The 20,028-nt window shown below is 47.2% G+C and overlaps 1 protein-coding gene across 1 annotated transcript; it reads left to right on the top strand.

Moving 5' to 3' along the window:
* The first annotated feature begins 2,760 nt into the window (after nt 1-2,760).
* On the top strand, nt 2,761-13,476 carry pcna (proliferating cell nuclear antigen). Its single transcript, XM_033013706.1, has 6 exons — nt 2,761-3,094; nt 7,796-7,893; nt 9,484-9,551; nt 9,665-9,859; nt 11,918-12,041; nt 13,155-13,476. The coding sequence occupies exons 1-6, from the start codon at nt 2,874-2,876 to the stop codon at nt 13,232-13,234; spliced, it is 786 nt and encodes a 261-aa protein (XP_032869597.1). The 5' UTR covers nt 2,761-2,873; the 3' UTR covers nt 13,235-13,476.
* The last annotated feature ends 6,552 nt before the right edge of the window (nt 13,477-20,028 follow it).

Raw genomic sequence — 20,028 nt, 5'->3', positions numbered from 1 at the left:
CCACCAGGGGAGCACCCGCCAATGGTCCTCCCAACACCAGGGGGCGATGGGGAGCACTGGCCCATGGTCCTCCCACGACCAGGGCAATGGTCCTCCCAACACCAGGGGTCGCGGCAGAGCACTGGTCCATGTTCTTCCCAACGCTAGGGGGCGCTGATCAAAGGTCCTCTCAACACCAGGGCAATGGTCCTCCCAACACCAGGGGTCGGGGCAGAGCACTGGTCAATGGTCCTCCCACCACCAGGGCACTGGTCAATGGTCCTCCCACCACCAGGGCAATGGTCAATGGTCCTCCCACCACCAGGGCACTGGTCAATGGTCCTCCCACCACCAGGGCACTGGTCAATGGTCCTCCCACCACCAGGGCAATGGTCCTCCTAATTGCAGGACACAGTGAAAATTGGGCTACACTTGCTTTCCCGCTCTCTCCGTCCCTCTCCCACCCTAGTTCTCTGACTAGTTTCACTGCCCTCCTGATTCATTTTCTTCAAGTCAAGTCAAGTTTATTCGTCACATACACATACGAGATGTGCAGTGAAATGAAAGTGGCAATTCTTATTTGTGTGCCTCCTGGTCACCTTCCCCTCAGCTAACAATGAATCATTCTACATTTTGAATGATGATCATCTGCTTTGATCTGCCATTTTCACACATTACCCTTCCATATCTCTAATCTACCTCTCCCCTGACTCACTGTCTGAAGAAGGGTCTCAACCCGAAACATCACCCATCCCTTCTCTCCAGAGATGCTGCCTGAACTGTTGAGTTACTCCAGTATTTTGTGTTTATCTATCTGCATTGTGATATGGTTGTCGAATTGTTCTCCAATTGCATTAGAGGTTATATGGATCAAGTCGAGTTTAATGTCATATGCACCAGTACGGTGAGATAAAAGTACAATGAAAATCTTTACAGACAACACAGGAGTAACTCGCCGGGACAGGCTGCATCTCTGGAGAAAAGGAATATGTGACATTTCAGGTCGAGACTCTTCTTCATTAAGAAAGTAGCTGTTCCTGAACATGGTTCCATGGGGCATCAGGCTTCTGTGCCTTCTGCCGGATGGTAGTAGCAGGAAGAGGGCTTGGCCCAGATGGTTACGATCCTTGATGATAGACGCCACCTTCCTGAGGCAACATCTCATGTGGACGCTTTTAATGTTGGGGAGGACTGTGCCCATGAGTAAAAAACAGACTGCTGGAGGAACTCAGTGCGTCAGACAGTATCTGTGGTAGGAAATGTACAGGCTGATGGAGTAGAAATGAGATAGCTGGTAGATAGCTGGTAGAGAGGTGAGGTGGGCCAAGGGCTGGCAATTGATAGGTGAATCTAGGTGAAGGGGTTGCTTGACAGATGCCAGATGGGAGGGGGGGGGGGGGGGGGGAGGGCAGATGGTAACCGAACCATGGCTGGAGATAATAAGTGGGGAAGGCAAAAGGTAGAATTTGTTAAGAAAGAAAAGTGTCTTCTAAAATGTAAAATTAGGAATGGGTGGGTGGAAAGGGGAGGGAAAGAAAGGGGAGGGGATAAAAAAAATGGGGAATCTGGAATAGTGGGAGGCGGGTAGTGGGAGCAGGACGAGTGGAAAGAAAGGTGCTTAGGGTGGTGGTAGAAGGATGCTGGATAGCAGATCATTTGTTGCTCCAGATTGCAGCACCCTCTGGTGTCTAAGTGGACTCTAATGCATCTGACAGTTTGTTGTAAATTCTAATATATAACTATACAATATCGCTATTTCCTTTCAATTGATGAACAACTAACTTACAGCAAAAGGTTAGCAGACAATTCACACATGAACAAAAGGTTAGAAGACAATTCAGACATGAACAGATAATGTTTGCTCATTGTACATTTCCGATTAGACCTTTGAGCAGTTGTTTAGTAGAAAACGAGCAAATTAAGCAGGGACTAACACAGTGTTTTACAATCTAAAAGATATTTACATCGTTTGCTTTGAATTTGCAACTGTCAATTTTCAGGAATAAGTCTTAATATGTGCAGAAAATAACTGCAGGTACTGGTTTACACACGAAAAGCCGGAGTATCTCAGCGGGGAGAAAAAGATTGGGTGACGTTTCGTGCCAGGACTTTTCTTGGGACTCATTTAATATTAATATTAGGTAGACAAAAATGCTGGAGAAACTCAGCGGGTGAGGCAGCATCTATGAAGCAAAGGAAATAAAAATAATAATGATAATAAACTTTATTACGGACTCGAGGTCCAGACAAGGGGCAACATTACATTAAAAAAATGCATTGCATATTAAAAATAAATCATAAAGTACATATAAAATCTTAGTATATCACTTATAAAAGCATCATAAATTATATTTAAAAAAAACACAATACATGAGTTAAAAATCCAGATTAATAGAATGATCAATGTCCTACAACGAGACAACGATACCAGTGTCCCCACAGCTGGGATTCGTAGCGTGTAGTGCTAACCCTTATGTTTGACAAGGCCACAATAATAACATTTTTAGTCATTTATCCTGCAAATGAATTTATACATGTGATTTCTTAGGATAGCTTCTAAAGTACTGACGCCTGCAGCCACAAACATATTACTGGCAACGCTTCGGGCCGAAACCCTTCATATTAATATTAATTGAGTTAGTATCAGGAAAATGTGATTCAAATAATGAGGGTTTTCAAAATTTATTTTTAGGTCCATAATTTTTAAATGAAACGTAATTTCGCGCCGTTGCCATATATGGAAGGAATGATTTGCATAAGGTTATATCAGGAAGGGAGGGCACTTCAAGCCCGTTCATTTGCTAGTGAGACTCGGTGCGAGTAGGTTGGCTCTGCAATTAAACCGACTCCTCTCGTTTCTTTGGCGCTGCAAGTGCTCGATATTATTCGCAAAGATGTTCGAGGCCCGCTTGGTGCAGGGGAGCATCCTGAAGAAGGTGCTGGAGGCCCTAAAAGATCTGATCACCGAGGCTTGTTGGGACATCAGCTCGACCGGCATCAGCCTGCAGTCTATGGACAGCTCGCATGTGTCCCTGGTGCAGCTCACCCTTCGCAGCGACGGCTTCGACACCTACCGCTGCGACAGAAACCTATCCATGGGGGTCAATCTCAGCAGGTAACGTGACGTTTGCAAGAGAAAAAATAAATTTAAAAACACAATTCTATGTTAAATACACCGGGAAAATGGGGTCCAGTCTTGGAATATGACATCCACTCACCCCAAAAAAAGCAGGTAACTGCAGCTAAATCTATGCTTTAGATTCAAGGCTTATATCTAAACTTGGAAAATGTTACATAGTGGTCCAAATGCATGCAGTGTTTTTGTGCAACTTGTGTGTTTATTGCTGCAATGGTTGCAGCGGCTAGTAGTTGAGTGAGTGTCACCGACTTTTAACCGTGTGTGTGTAACATTACTTCAGCATGTTTGTGGATGTGTGGCTGGGACATGGGGTTTTATGTTTCCAAACCTGCCCCGACATTTCCCTCCGTTTTTGTTACAAAAAGGCGCCACTGGACCGGCTGTGACGTCACTTGCGCGCGAAACGACAAAGGCCGGGTTGGCGGGAACCTGCCCAGACATGTTACATTTCATTCAAAAAGCGGGGAGATTTAGTTTTAATCACGTTGCAAACTCAAATTAGCTTTTTAATATTCCTCTCGTTTGTTTTTTGACTGTTGGATGATGACTCCCGCCCTGTAATAACCCCCCCCCCCCCCCTCTTCCAAGCAATTTCCTGCACAGACACGTTTGTTACTGTGTAGCCCCCAGTTATTTGCCTCCACTCGGTCTGAAGAAGGGGAGGGAGAGAGGGTTCCTACCCATAATGTTCTCCAGGGGTGCTCAACCCGAAACGTCACCTATTCCTTTTCTCCAGAGATGTTATCAGACCGGCTGAGTTATTCCAGCTTTGTGTGACTATCCACCGTTAATGGAGATAGTGTTAGGCCAACGACCTGACTCCATATTTCATCCACATCTCTTGCGTGTAAAGAGGAGGATAATGTGTAGGAAGGAACTGCAGATGCTGGTTTAAACCGAAGATAGACACAAAATGGTGGAGTAACTCAGAGGGACAGGCAACAGACAGACATCATACATTTTGTGCCTGCATTATTCTTGCATTTTGTGTCTTAACTCCGCGGGACAGGCAGCATCTCTGGATAGAAGGAATGGGTGATGTTTCGGTCGAGACCCTTCTGAAGATGAAGAAGGGTCTTGACCCGAAACGTCACCCATTCCTTTTCTCCAAAGATGCTGCCTGTCCTGCCAAGTTACTTCAGCATGTTGTGTCTATCTTCAGAGTAATGAATAAGTTGGCTGTTGAGTGCGTCTGCAATTAAACCAAAGATTGCTTAAAATAGACAAGTTCTAAGGGGTCTTGATGGGGAGAAGATGTTTTCACTCTCGTGGGAGATTCTAGTTCAAATGATGACAAAAGTAATAAGCAGTCCCCTGTTTAAGGCGGGTAGCTTTTTGTTCTTGCAGAGAATCGTAAGTATTTGCCAATCTACCTCAAAGGGCAATAGATGTAGAAACAAGGAGACGCAGATGGTGGTTTACACAAAAGGACACCAAATGCTGGAGTTTCCAGAGAACATGTATGGGTGATATTTCAGGTCGGGACCTTCAGACTGATTCTGAATAGTTTCACCGAAGAGGTGGTGGGCAAGGGTAGGTTGGAACGTGGCATTGAGGTTATGGTATCAGTGGAGGCTGAGCAGATTTGAGGCCGTGCCTGCTCCTACTTTGTGCATTTATAATTGCCCATGGATGTTGGGTTATGGGGAGAAGGCAGGAGAATGGGGTTGAGAGGGAAATAGAGAACGGCATGATTGAATGCCAGAGAAGGCTTGATGGGCTGAATGGCCTAATCTGCTCCGAAAACGTGAACAAACGTCTATGGACCAATGGTTAAAATTTATCTGTAAAAGAGAATTTCTCATACTCGATGCAAGCATGCGTTTCGCCTACCGTATGACCTCTTCAAACTGCCGTGGGTGGTGCAGCTGGTAGAACTGCAGCCGCGTGCATCTACTGACCCGGGTTCGATCCTGATTTCTGGCATTATATGCGTGGATCTATACGTTTTCCCTGTGACTGAATGGGATTCTTCCAGGTGCTCCAGCATCCTTCCATGATCCAAGACATAGTCAGTGTAGACCATAAGACATAGGAGCAGAAATTACGCCCACAGAGTCTTGCCTGCCAATCGATAGTGGCTGATCTATTTTGAAAATGGTTTCAAATTGCACCAAATACGTAATTGGTTGGTAATCAATGGTTGAGGTTGAAGGTTGAGGATCATGTGGGAATAAATAGATGGTGAGATGAGATTGATCAAAGATCTTGTATAGACTCAATGGGAGACAGTGCAGAATATCCTATTATCACACCCAAGGACCCTCAAAAGTAATGTCTTGACCAAAGTGGTGGTGGGTTACTAGGCGATGGACTGTGTGCATCCTATAAGATGAATAATGATCTGGATAGATGATTTGATCCTTCCGGGTACTGGGTGCCTATATATTCCTAAGACTGACGTAAATTGTGCAGATGTTAGAAAGCAGAACCTGGCGATGGACAATGTTCCCTGGATCAGGCAGCATCAGGAGAGAGAGCCAGGTTTGTAAGTGTGGAACAGCTTCCTTAAGATTTGCTTCCTTACTTTGCCAGAGTACCAGGTTCGATTCTAACCTCGGGTGCTGTATGCACTGGTGTTTGTACGCTCTCCCTGTGACCGTGAGGGTTTTCTCCAGGTGCTCTGGTTTCCTCTCACATTCCGAAGACGTGCAGGTTTGTAAATTCTATAGGAAGGAACTGCAGATGCTGGTTTAAAATGAAGATAGACACAGAAGGCTGTTGTAACTCAGCGTAACAGGCAGCATCTCTGGAGAGAAGGAATGGGTGGCGTTTCAGGTCGAGACCCTTCTTTAGACTCTGAAGGAGGGTCTTGACCTGAAACGTCACCTATAGGGTGATTTCACGAAAGGTCACTGGATCATAGATCCTCACCCACGTGACCGCAAAATCCAACTGGGGTACAAGCGTCACTTCCGGTACACGTTATTGATGCTGAAAACGCGCACTTTCACACCCGTTAAAAACCGCGAAAACGGCCCGTTTTTGAGCTGTAAATAACTGTGCCAGTCGGGGTGACTGTGAGACACAGTTATCTTACTTTACAGTCCAGAAGATAGATAAAAACGAAGGTAAATACAAGAGGGAGCTGAAGGGTGGTTAGCGGACATTCGCCGTGGAGATATAAAGATCGAAAATATCGGGAATTATCGCGTTTGCTCGCTGCATTTCATCAAAAGTAAGGCATTATTGACGTTTTATCTTTATTCATTCGTTATATTAAAAGTTTTAAAAGTGAAAAATCCGTCAGTAAAATTGCAAAATCGCCCATGGTTCTCAGGTGGGTTTTAACATGCAAAATGAAAACGCTTCTGAAGCTACATTTACCATTTAAATAATCGTAAACTATCAATGCGTTTTGAAATAAATTTTACTCAGATGCAAGCTAAGGAATGGGATAATTGTCAGCTGTTAATTGGACAAAATCAGGACATTTTATTATTATTATCCAATTAACAGCTGACATCCCATTCCTTAGTTTGTATTTGAGTAAAATTTATTTCAAAACGCATTGATAGTTTACGATTATTTAAATGGTAAATGTAGCTTCAAATATTTTCGATCTTTATATCTCCACGGCGAATGTCCGCTAACCACTTCCGCTGTTGTTGCCCCTTCAGCTCCCTCTTGTATTTACCTTCATTTTTATCTATCTTCTGGACTGTAAGATAACTGTGTCTCACGGTCACCCCGACTGGCACAGTTATTTACAGCTCAAAAACGGGCCGTTTTCGTGGTTTTTAACGGGTGTGAAAGTGTTCAGCATCAATAACATGTACCGGAAGTGACGCTTGTACCCCAGTTCGATTTTGAGGTCACGTGGGTGAGGATCTATGATCCAGTGACCTTTCGTGAAATCACCCTATTGCTTCTCACCAGAGATGCTGCCTGTCCTGCTGAGTTACTCCAGCTTTTTGTGCCTATCTCAGTTTTGTAAGTTAATTGACTTCTGTAAATTGTCCCCCATGTGTCTAGGATAGGACTAAGTCAAAGTCAAAGTAGCCTTTATTGTCTGAACGGAATTTTGTTGCCTTGCAGTCCTACATATAGTAAAGATGACAAAAACACACAATAAACACAAATTAACATCCACCACAGTGAGTTCACCAGGCACCTCCTCACTGTGATGGATGGCAAAAGTCTTAAGTCTTTGTCTCTTCCCTTATTCTCCCTCTGCGCCGAGGCGATCCAGGCTTCAGATGTTGTGACCCCGCCGGGCGATGGTAAGTAATGTCAGTCCCGCGGCTGAATCCGAGCTCCGCGAACGGGCCGGGTCAACTCCGCGGCCCGGGGTGGTCGAAGCTGCGGCCCTCCAGTCCAGCGGACGCAGCTGTTGCAGGAGCTCCGGAGAACAGGTCACCAACCTGTGTGTGACCTGCGAGCTCCCGACGATGTCGTGCACTGGGCCCGCGGTCCAGACTAGTGTACAAGTGATCATGGTCGACGCAAACTCGATGGTGCTTTGGGCCGAAGGGGCGGCTTCCATGCTGCATCTCTGAACTAAACAGTTCCCCAAAATGGATTGGTAAACCCAGGTTAGCAGATCTGTAAACTGAGTACGGGGGTAGTTATCTGTCTTCCTTGAGCATCACTAAAAGCAGAACATTCTGTGTTTAGAAGGACATTGTGTTGAGTGATAACTGACAGCTGGTTCTAATACTCTGGTCCTTTTCACAGCATGTCCAAAATCCTTAAATGTGCTGGCAATGATGATATCATCACGCTGAGAGCAGAGGACAATGCAGACACACTGGCGCTGGTGTTCGAGTCACAGAGTGAGTATTGGGCATTGACACTTGAAACACCAGCAGTAGTTTACCATATCACCCCTTCAGTTCATCACCGGCACTGATTTCCCATTCATTGGTGTCCAAAAATCTACCAACGGCAACCTTGATTCGGACTGAGCGTCCACCAGCATCTCATGTTAAACAGAATAGTCCCATATTGGGTACAAAGTCCATTGTGTCGCTGTTTTGGGTTAAATTATGCGTCACCCTCCCAATCCCCAGCCTTCCCCTCTCCTGTGCCTCACTGGATTTGCACCTATTACTCCCCCCTTTCCAGCTACATTTCTTCCTCTCGCTTCACAATTTGCGGCTCTTTAATTCTTTTGTCTCACTATCCTCTGCCTTATCATCTCTGGTATTTGTCCACCGTCCTCCTATCAGCCCCCCCCCCCCCCCCCCACCTGTATCAACCTCTCTCCATCCCTCCCCCATCCTATTTCTCTGACCAATTTGACAGTCCTCCTGATTAAATTTTACTTTGTACACCTCGTTGTTACCATCCCCCAGCTAACCATGATCTATTCTACATTTTCCTTGAACTCCGTTTCCTTTGATCTCTCATTCTCACACCGTACCATTCCATATCTTGATGTCTCCCTCTCCCCGACTCAGTCTGAAGAAGGGTCTTGACCCGAAATGTCACCCATTCCTTCCATCCAGAGATGCCTCTTGTCCCGCTGAGTTACTCCAGCATCTTGTGTCTATCTTTGGTAAACCAGCATCTGCAGTTCCTTCCTACACAACCTATTACCTTCAGTGCTTTGTGCAGCCTTTTCTCTCTTCCAGCTTTCTTCTCTTCCCCCTTTTAAACACACACAGAATCAATCTGAAGAACGTCCCCGAAACCCAAAACGTTGCCCATCAATGTTCTCAACCGATGGTGTTTTACCTGCTGAATTATTCCAACACTGTTCCTTTTTTTACACCCCGAACTTCAGTGGATTCACACAGATTTTGGTATCTGCAGTTAAATTTAACAAAGTCCTCTCAGATCTTGTGCGCTATTGTTAAATCACATGTACTCTGCCCAATAATATTTTACTGGGGACGATCCATTTTGTCTGCTTTTTCCCTGCAGAAATGCAAATAATTGTGTCAGATTGCCAGGCTTTTCTCATCCGAAAGTTACAGTTGAATTTGTTTCCACCATCCTATTTTGCCATCCCTATGTTATTGGGAAGTTGGTGGTAATTAGAGCAATTGGTGGGAACTCTCATGATCACAGGGAGAACGTGCAGACTCCACACAACACTAGTGGCACCAATTTAATTTAGTTTATAGATACACAGCCCTTCGGCTGCACCAACCAGCGATCCCAGCACATTAACACTATCCTACACGTACAAGGGACGTCTGTGGAGTGTGGGAGGAAACGAAAGTTCAAACTCCACACAGACAAGTGGCGCCCATAGTCGGGTTCGAACCTTCGTCACTGGTGCTGTAAGGCGGCAACTCTACCATTTTGCTGCCCTATTTGCACTCGTCCACTGAGTGCCAGAAGTTGTATATAAATGTTACGGTAATGCTGGGATAGCTTTGAGCATTAAGTTTGACATTGTCTGCTTCTACTTGCAGATCAGGAGAAAATATCAGACTACGAGATGAAGCTGATGGATTTGGACGTTGAGCAGCTGGGAATTCCAGTAAGTCGTGGCGTAGAGTTGGGAGCTTGGTGAGCCGTCGGTGGGGGGTTGGGGTTGTTTGTTTGTTGGCTCTCGGCTGGTCTGACGATCTGCTCCGTCCTGGTGTTTTCCAGGAGCAGGAGTACAGCTGCGTGGTGAAGATGCCGTCTGGCGAGTTTGCCCGTACCTGCCGGGACCTGAGCCAGATCGGCGATGCGGTTGTCATCTCCTGCGCCAAGGACGGGGTGAAGTTCTCCGCCAGCGGCGAGCTGGGCACCGGCAACGTTAAGCTGTCGCAGACCAGCAACGTGGACAAAGAGGAGGAGGCGGTGAGTGCCTTTGGGAGTTTTCCACCGGGATCTAATCTCTCCTCAGATGAGCAAGTCTCCCAAGCGAATCAAGAGTGGTCACGTTTCTGGCCGATTGGAGAAAGTAGTCTCGTGTCCCACCACAGAAGAGGAGCCATTAAAAGGTCCACTGAGGTGTCACATTTCCATCCAGTTATAGTCACTCTTGTCCCAAACAAGTAGCAGCTCCAAGTGAGTGATTTACTGGGAATATCCCTTTGAGCCAACACTATTGTTGGGGGATCATTCCTATGTCAGGTCAGGTCATCCTGTGTCAGAGGTGCCTCAGTGGTGCAGGGTTAGAGTCACTGCCTCACAGCGCCAGAGACCCGGGTTCGATCCTGACGTAGGGTGCTGCCTGTACGGAGTTTGTACATTCTCCCTCTGACCACATGGGTTTTCTCCAGGTGCTCTGGTTTCCTCCCACACTCGGAAGACGGGCAGGTTTGTCGGTTAATTGGCTGATGTAAATTGTCCCAACTGTGTAGTATAGTGCTTCTTTCGTGCCTATCTTCCATGTTTCAAATGTTGACATCGCTGTCATTGTTCGTCCTGAAAAGGACGCAAGCTTCTGGCGACAATCAGTGGGAGCCATCACTTGTTGCAATAGACGATGGTGGTAGCAGAATTAGCTCGGGATACTTCCAGTTTCCAGCCCCGTGACGTGGACGCTTCTGCTATGGGGCCGGGATAGTGCTAGTGTACAGCGCGGACTCAGTTGGCAGATGGGACTGTTTCCGCGCTGTATCGCTAATAAACAAGTCCAGAATGTTTTCCTGTCACAAGTCCCAGATGGAACAACGAAATTCCTACTTTCAGCTGCACAACAGAATATGTTAATTGGCTTCGGTAAAACTAAATTGTCTCTAGCGTGTAGGATGGTGTTAGTGTACGGGGATCGCTGATCAGCGTGGTCTCGGTGGGTTGTTCACAGACCGGACTGAGTAAGGATTTCACTGCCCTGAAAGGTGGATGAGAGGTCTGACCACAGGGCCGGTGGATTGTGGTTATCACCCCAGTACTGACACTGATATTAATGGCCCGTCTTCTGCGGTGAGACTCAAGACTATTTTCCCCAGATCAATTGACCGGAAACGTGACCACAGATTGAGCTGAGGTTTTTCCGTCCGTTATCTGAGTTCACTGAGTGCCGGCCCATTCCGCAAACGCGTCACGGTTTAGTTAAGCTGCGTTTCCATTCGGGGCAACTGCAGTGTTTTTTATACTAAAATTAGATTTATTCAATTATTTACAATAGTAAACAATTCAACCAAGCCCACCATCATAGTACAAGTGAAACAATTATACGGAACTTTAACTAACTATTTCACTATCCTTATTAAGGATACATTCCACCCCCAGCGGTCCCGGAAATCCCCGAGGGTGCCAATGGACAGTGCGTAGTCCCTCTAAAAAACCACCTGGGCTCGGACGTAACCCCGGAAAAGGGGCAGGCGGCTGGCTATGGCGGAGCCCTCTTCCACCTGGCGCTGTGACTCGCGGATGGCCGGCTTGGCCAGGCTCAACGTCAGTGTTGCAGGCGGAAGTTGTTCAGTGAGCAAGGAGTGCGCCAGTCCCGTGTTCAGTTTAGTTTATTGTCATGTACACCGAGGTATGGTGAACAGCTTTTTGTTGCGTGCTAACCAGTCAGCGGAAAGACAACACACTGTTACAATCGAGCCATCCACAGTGTACAGATACGTGACGAAGGTGATAACATCAATGGCGTTTAGTGCAAGGTAAAGCCAGTGATTGAAGATAGTCTGAGGGTCTCCAATGAGGTGGATTGTAGTTCAGGACTGCTCGTTAGTTGTGGTACGATGGTTCACTGCACCAAACTGGGTGGCCGCCATTTCCTTGTCCCTCCTGACTGCTCCTCGTTTTAAGTTAAATTTTCTTCGCCCAGTATTGCAACGAGATCCATTTGCTCTCCAACACGTCTTGTGGCTGCGACCCGCCATGTTGCGAGTGGCCGCGCTGTGCAACGGGCACGTGGGAGCGGCAGCGATGCTAACACTGCAACCTCGCTTTCCTTCACAGGTGACCATCGAGATGAACGAGCCCGTGCAGCTGACCTTTGCCCTGCGGTACCTGAACTTCTTCACCAAGGCGACCCCCCTCTCGCCGACCGTCACGCTCAGCATGTCTGCGGACATTCCCCTGGGTACGTGCTCCAGCTCCTTGCCTTCTCCGTCCGCCCTCCTGTACGCCCCACCACTGGGCTGTTGGGGCTCACTTTTCTTACACTTCTTCATCTATGTAGCTCCCTCTCCCCTGACATCAGTCTGGAGAAGGGACTCGACCCGCAACGTCACCCATTCCTCTCTGCAGATATGCTGCCTGTCCTGCTGAGTTACTCCAGCATTTTGCGTCTGTCTTCAGTTTAAGCCTGCACCTGCAGTTCCTTCCTAGATACGTACTTTTCAGGGGTGTCCCCTTGGGATTCATTGGGCATAGTTGATATGGCTGGACGCCATTCAGCCCATCCATCCTGCTTGTGCAAGTAAAACTGAATATTGCTGGAGGTTCAGGTCCATTGACTACTTGTTAATTCTGGACTAGGGTGGTGCACATCATGCCTCCTACTGGCGACAGTCACCTATTGCAAGCGAGACTAAGCTGCCCAGGCATGCCAGAGACTACTTGACCCAGCCACTGCAAATCTAGGCTTGAGGACTAAAGATTATATCGCTAGCTGTGCTTGGTGCATAGAAACAAGGAACTGCAGGAGCTGGTTTGCACAAAAGGACTGGAGTGGTAACTCAGCGGGTCAGACAGAATCTCTGGAGAACTTGGATCGGTGACGTTTTAGTATCCTGACACGAAATGTCACCTATCTATTTTCTCCAGAGATGCTGCCCAACTCAGCGTGGCACGGTGGGGCAGCAGTAGAGTTGCTGCCTTGCAGCGCCGGAGACCTAAGTTCGATCCTGACCACGGGTGCTGTCTGTACGGAGTTTGTACGTTCTCCCCGTGACCTGCGTGGGTTTTCTCCAAGATCTTCGGTTTCCTCCCGCCCTCGAAAGACGTACAGGTTCATTGGCTTAGTATAAGTGTAAAATTGTACCTGGTGCGTGCAGGATAGTGTTAATGTGTGGGGATTGCAGACTTGGGCCGAAGGGCCTGCTTACTCGCTGTATCTCTAAACTAAACTTGCTGAGTTGCTCCAGAGCTTTGTGTGCACTCGGTGCGTGTAGTTGGGACCCCTTGAGGTTTTAGTCAGGAAGTCGGGCAGGGTTGACTGACCAGTAATTAAAGGTGAGTTTTATCGTTGCAGTGGTGGAGTACAAGATTGCCGACATGGGGCACGTCAAGTATTACCTGGCACCCAAGATCGAAGATGAAGAGGCTTCGTAAGGTGGGAACTTTGAAGATGAGGATCGACCATCAGAAGAGCGTGGATGTCAAGCAATCATTGGAAGTGATTTCTGTGGGCCACGATGACGGGCGTTGCTACGGTGACCAGCGTCTCCTTCATAGACATCTGTTCCCGTCCGGCTGCCTTTGTAGATATTTTATGTAAATATGCTATCCAACATTTCACTTTGTTATAAAGGGTTCAATGAAAAGGATCAAAATAAAATGTTTGTGGAACTGAAGGCTTGCTTCTCCAATTAAAATGGGGCGGATAAAGGGGGCTTTGGAGCACGTTGGGGGAATGGGTTTGATTAATGTGTAGAAGGGGACTGCATGACGCTGGTACATGCTAAAGGTAGACACTAGTGTTCTGGAGTAACTCAACGGCTCAGGCAGCATCTGTGGAGAAAAAGAAGGGGGTGAAGTTTCAAGATTATCGTCATATGTACCGAGGTCAAGTCAAAGGTTTTTGTTGTTGCGTGCTATCCAGTCGGGGAAAAGACTGCATGATTACAACAAATATGTGAACATACTGATTTTGGATGATCAGCCAAGATCATAGTGAATGGCGGTGCTGGCTCGAAGGGCCAAATGGCCAACTCCTGCACTTATTTTCTATGTTTCTATAGCACATAATAATAATGTGGAAACAGTATTTGTATTACAATAAAATAGAAAGGTTCAGGGTGTATATACACACACACACGTGTGGTGGTCTGTCGTAGATGACGATAGCATGGTTGTGCAGACTGCGTGGTAGAGATCAAGGTGGAGAGGCTGTTGTGAAGAAGGGTTTCGGCCCGAAACGTCGCCTATTTCCTTCGCTCCATAGATGCTGCTGCACCCGCTGAGTTTCCCCAGCAATTTTGTGTACCTAAGGTGGAGAGGCTGTTGCACACGAGGGATCCCACCCTCGGTAGCATGAGCTGGATTCCAGTGGCACGGTTAGACGGTATGGTTGGAAGCTCCCTTTGCTGCTGTGGATGACCATGTCTTCGTTCCCCTTGACGTGCCCTTTGCACTCCTCTGAGCCACCCTCCTGGCCGTTGAACCCCCCCAGTGGATCTCCTCTGCCCGATCCACCAGAACAGGGTGGGTGGTGTACAGCTGCTTCCTCTCAGTGCCAGAGACCCGGGTTTGATCCTGGCTACGGGTACGTTCTTCCCCCGTGACCCGCGTGGGTTTCCTCCGAGATATTCGGTTTCCTCCTGCTCTCAATGCGTACAGGATTGTAGGTTAATTGGCTTGGTATGGCTAAATTGTCCCATGTGTGTGTGTGTAGGGTAGTGTTAGCGTGCGGGGATCGCTGGTCAGCTCGGACTCAGTGGGCCGAAGGGCCAGTTTCCGACTGCGTCTCTAAACAAAACTATAACACATGGTTGTGCTGAGCAAGTACCTAAACTCTGAGACCCATCGGCTACCCTCACCTGGTTTAGCCTCCCAGCCAGTGGTTTCCCAGGGTGTGGCCACTGTCGAATGTTGAACAGCTTGGAGCTTCAGGTGAGAGCTGGGTGCCTCTAATCTTTGAAATTTACACCTGGGAATTGGATTCGGACTGTCTACCATATCTATGCCTCATAATTTTATATACTTCTATCATGTCTCACAATCTCTGGCATTCCAGAGAAAACCATCTCCAGTTTGTCTGCCATCTCCTTATAGCCTTGATGGGCCGTAAGGCCTGCTTATAGCTTAAACCCGAATCTAGGCAGCATCATGTTAAATCTCATCTGCATCCACTCCAAAGCCTCCACATCCTTTCAATGGGACACCCAGAACTGCACGCACAAGCTGTGCCAAGCTGTAATAAATCCCTTTTGGATGCTTTCGAAAGTGCACCTGTAGAAGTTGGTAAGAGTTGTTGGAGATGGACACAGCCTGACCCGCTGAGTCTATACAGCAGTTTGCTTTTGACTACAGAATGTTACGAGGAAAGGTGGAGCATACGAGTTCATAAATTATAAGAGTAGAATTGGGCCATTCTGCCCAGCAAGTCTACTCCGCCATTCAATCGTGGCTGATCGATGCTTCCCTCTCAACCCCATTCTGCCTTCTCCCCATATCGACAGGTATGAGGGTCTTTTACTGCACGGTTATCGGAAAAGTCGCTCTTGGAACAAAACAAGTTTGAGAGGAGAATTTCTGGAATTTTGAATCACTGGGATTTGGAAGGATGAGAGGGTATCTTATAGAAACATACAATTCTTAAGGGATTAGACAGGCTAGATGCAGAAAAAATGGTCCTGGGGTCCCTGTTTAAGAATAAGGGGTAGACCATTTAGGACTGAGATGAGGAAAAACTTTTTCGCATAGAGAGTTGTGAATCTGGAATTCTCTGCCACAGTGGAGGCCAATTCACTGGATGATTTCAAGAGAGAGTTAGATTTAGCTCTTAGGGCTAACAGAATCAAGGGATATGGGGAGAAAGCAGGAACGGCGTACTGATATTGGATGATCAGCTGTGATCATATTGAAAGGTGGTGTTGGCTCGAATGGTCTACTCCTGCGCCTATTGTCCATTTTTCTAATTGCACAAGTGATCGAGATCAAGAGACATTTATTGTCACATGCACCAATTGGTACAGTGAAATTTGGGATCACCAATGTTAAGTGTTATGGTTCGTGTTTTCGAATAAAAAGAGAAGCAAATGCCATTGAGCAGACGGTTCAAGAAGCGGGGGACGTGGGTTCAAAACAGCAGGAAGGATGTGGGGGCGAGTTCTTGACACAGACATGTTTTATTTGGAACTCTGTGCCTGTGAGGGTGTTTGTTGGAAACACAAACCAGACGTTTGCAAAGTAGAATTTGTCGAGTCCTTACAGAGCTGCCGTTAGCGAGTCGTCCCGAGTACCTGCCGTTAGCGGTACGAGCCGGTAAGAGACGTCCCTGAGCTCCGACGTACCAGCTACGTTCATTCTCCGTGCTTACCACGAGTTTGATTTTGTTTTTAAACTCGGGAGAGCACTTGAATGAACTCGCACCGTGGGACAGTGCTATTACTCTTCGAACTTAACGCTTTTCCCATGGTCAGCAATCTGTTGGATGCTCCAGAGTTGGAGATAAAAAATAATAGACTCATACAGCATGGAAACAGGCCCTTCGGCCCAACTTGCCCACGCCGACCACCATGTCCCATCTACACTAGTCCCACCTGCCTCTCTTTTCTAATCTTTACATCGGATTCAAAATAAAGAAATACAGTGTAATCTAAATCACTTCAACATTGAAATCTAGTAAACGTCCACATTGTGCATGTGTAAACACCTACTTAAAGAACCGTATAAAATGCTATATTTAGTGTTCGTTTTTATTAGTCATTTAGTTGAACTACATAATTTAATCAAATTATTCATATAATAATTATGTATATAAGTTACAAAGATTGTTATAAAACTCAATTACATAGAAATAAAAGCAAACATTATGATTGCTGGCACAATAACTTAAATAACACTGGCTACACTCGCTTGGTTTCATTATAAAGTTGTATTGGTTGTGCAGTGTTGTGGAAGGGCCTGAATTTTCCAGCAATACATTTCCTGACCACATGATGGCAGCAGATATTAACTCCATCATTCTTACTTGATATCATATCTTGGCTCCACCATCACCACCAACCTCTCCTTGGACACAGAGATTGATAAGAGGATCGGGAAGGCAGCTACAACTCTCGCTCGCCTTACAACTCGAGTGTGGACCAACCCAAAGCTGACAGTGAAGACAAAGATAGCACTCTACAACGCCTGTGTCATCAGCACGCTGCTATATGCTATATGCTATATAACCAACCTGACCTCCCAGTGGCTCAGCACTTCAACTCCCCCTCCCATTCCGTATCCGATCTCTCTGTCCTGGGCCACCTCCATGGCCAGAGCGAGCAACACCGGAAATTGGAGGAACAGCACCTCATATTCCGCTTGGGGAGTCTGCATCCTGGTGGCATAAGCATTGAATTCTCACAATTCTGTTAGCCCTTGCTGTCTCCTCCCCTTCCCAGCTCTCCCTCAGCCCTTGGGCTCTTCCTCTTCCTTTTTCCTTTCTTCTCCCTGCCCCCCCACCCCCCATCAGTCTGAAGAAGGGTTTCGGCCTGAAACGTTGCCTATTTCCTTCGCCCCATAGATGCTGCTGCACCCGCTGAGTTTCTCCAGCGTTTTTGTGTGCCTTCAATTTTCCAGCATCTCCAGTTCCTTCTTAAAGACTACATACGCCAGGCTGGAGAGAAGACTCAACATCTTCCACCTGAGAAGCATCCGCCGTATCCTAGGCATATCCTGGCAAGACAGAGGGTCCAACGCCGAGATCCTGTCTCGCGCTGGCCTTCCCTGTATGTACACTCTACTCAGGCAGCGCAGACTGGTGGCCGGGCCATGCCCACCGCATGGAGGATGGACGTATTCCCAAAGACATCCTCTATGGAGAGCTGACATCTGGGAGGAGAACCATCAGCCGCCCCCTGCTACGTTACAAGGATGTCTGCAAGAGAGATATGAAGGTGTTCGACATCGATGTGGAGTCCTGGGAGAACCGTGCAGCTGGCCACACGAGGTGGAGAGGTACCCTGAACCAACATCTCAAAACGGGGGAAGCGAAACTTGTTGAACGCAGCGGCAGACAAGCGGGCACGCAGAAGGGAGCGCAGCAACTTCATCAAACCAGAGACCACACACGTAGAAACATAGAAAATAGGTGCAGGAGTAGGCCATTCGGCCCTTCGAGACTGCACCGCCATTCAATATGATCATGGCTGATCATCCAACTCAGTATCCTGTACCTGCCTTCTCTCCATACCCCCTGATCCCTTTAGCCACAAGGGCCACATCTAACTCCCTCTTAAACATAGCCAATGAACTGGCCTCAACTACCTTCTGTGGCAGAGAATTCCACAGATTCACCACTCTCTGAGTAAAAAATGATTTTCTCATCTCGGTCCTAAAAGACTTCCCTCTTATCCTTAAACTGTGACCCCTTGTTCTGGAATGTGACCTTTGCCACAGAGACTGTCACTCCCGCATTGGTCTCTTCAGCCACAAGCCACGCTGCTCCAGCCGAGGTTTGGAGCAAGCAGCCAACAACTAGGATGCATCACCCATGGTCAGTCATGACTGATTGGGGGCCTACAGGATGGCATAAGATATCAACTCCATCATATCTTACTTGCAGGCTTGACATTTTTCACTTCACACCCAAAGGAGCGAATAATAGGTTTTTTGAATTAACTTTATAACACTGGCAAAGCACCATCTCTGTAATAGATTACATTTTAATTCCTGGAGAACATGGGTACTGACCTCATGGTCTTCATGGGTGTTGGGGGGTCTGGGGAGAAGGCAGAAGGCTCAAGGAAAACACAGGCAGTCACAGGGAGAATCAAGTCAAGTCAAGTCAAGTTTATTCGTCACATACACATACGAGATGTGCAGTGAAATGAAAAGTGGCAATGCTCACCGACTTTGTGCAAAAATACAAACAAACAAACAACCAAACAAACTACAAACTCTGTACAGGCAGGATCGAACTGGGGTCGATGGTGCGGTCAGGCAGTGACTCTACCACTGCATCACCGCCCTGCCCTTTACTGACCCGTAAATTGGTCACGGATGGTGCCGCCAAGTCGCCTAACAACAACAGCGTGAAAAAGATACATCTTCTAGATGCGCTGGGATGCATCCTCAGTGATGTCACCTGGGGTCATCGGGTGTTTCGGGTCTCACAACATCAAACACCCTCGCCCGGGCGACCCAGCCGGGGTTGATCAGGCCCCCAGCAGCAACCGCCCACGGATCAGCCATCTTAGTAACCACTCTACAGGGGTTGGGAGACTCTAGTGTGTGGAGGGACTGGGCTCTGTGGGGTGAGTCCCGGCCAGGCTCCTCCTGCGTCTCAACAGGTAGAAGCTGACCCTCTGAGTGTTCACATAGGTTTCCAAACCAGTATCCATTCCATCTACACAGGCTGCCTGTGAAGGAATGTCAAGGAATGACATGTTGATATTCCAGTGCCCCAGCTAAGTGGAACAGTAAAGGAGTGGTCTTTATTAAGGAGAAGTCCAGAACAAGGGGTCACAGTTTAAGGATAAGGGGGAAATCTTTTAGGACCGAGATGAGAAAAACATTTTTCACACAGAGAGTGGTGAATCTCTGGAATTCTCTGCCACAGAAGGTAGTTGAGGCCAGTTCATTGGCATGACAGATGGCACAATGGGCTAAGTGTTCGGCTGGCAACCGGAAGGTAGCTGGTTCGAATCCCGCTTGGAGTGCATACTGTCGTTGTGTCCTTGGGCAAGACACTTCACCCACCTTTGCCTGTGTGTGTCCTTGGGCAAGACACTCCACCCACCTTTGCCTGTGTGTGTCCTTGGGCAAGACACTCCACCCACCTTTGCCTGTGTGTGGATGTAATTATGTGAAGCACTTTGGGGTCAATGCAAGTTGACTAAAAATGTGCTATATAAATAAAAGAAATAAAAATAATATATTTAAGAGGGAGTTAGATGTGGCCCTTGTGGCTAAAGGAATCAGGGGGTATGGAGAGAAGGCAGGTACAGGATACTGAGTTGGATGATCAGCCATGATCATATTGAATGGCGGTGCAGGCTCGAAGGGCCGAATGGCCTACTCCTACACCGATTTTCTATGTTTATTTGACTGGACTTGAATCGCTGTTGGTTAAGAGGCTCCTAGCCTCGTATCCCAAGACATATCAACTTTTATTTTTGGATAAGTCTTACCAAAGAATGACGCACGTGAATTATGCACCTTGTTAGAAACAACTTCTCTGGTGTGTGGTTGCACTG

Source organism: Amblyraja radiata, chromosome 39, assembly GCF_010909765.2.
Source record: "Amblyraja radiata isolate CabotCenter1 chromosome 39, sAmbRad1.1.pri, whole genome shotgun sequence".
In the NCBI taxonomy this organism is placed as follows: Eukaryota; Metazoa; Chordata; class Chondrichthyes; order Rajiformes; family Rajidae; genus Amblyraja; species Amblyraja radiata.
The sequence above is the reverse complement of the archived record's forward strand: the minus strand, read 5'-3'. Positions and strand labels throughout refer to the sequence as shown.

What these genes read in the sequence shown, in the direction of transcription:
- pcna (XM_033013706.1), top strand. Translation starts at nt 2,874, where the DNA reads ATGTTCGAGGCCCGCTTGGTGCAGGGGAGCATCCTGAAGAAGGTGCTG. An exon ending in GCTGGTGTTCGAGTCACAGA is followed by an intron (nt 7,894 to 9,483) that starts GTGAGTATTGGG and finishes TTCTACTTGCAG; the next exon opens with ATCAGGAGAAAATATCAGAC. An exon ending in TTGAGCAGCTGGGAATTCCA is followed by an intron (nt 9,552 to 9,664) that starts GTAAGTCGTGGC and finishes GGTGTTTTCCAG; the next exon opens with GAGCAGGAGTACAGCTGCGT.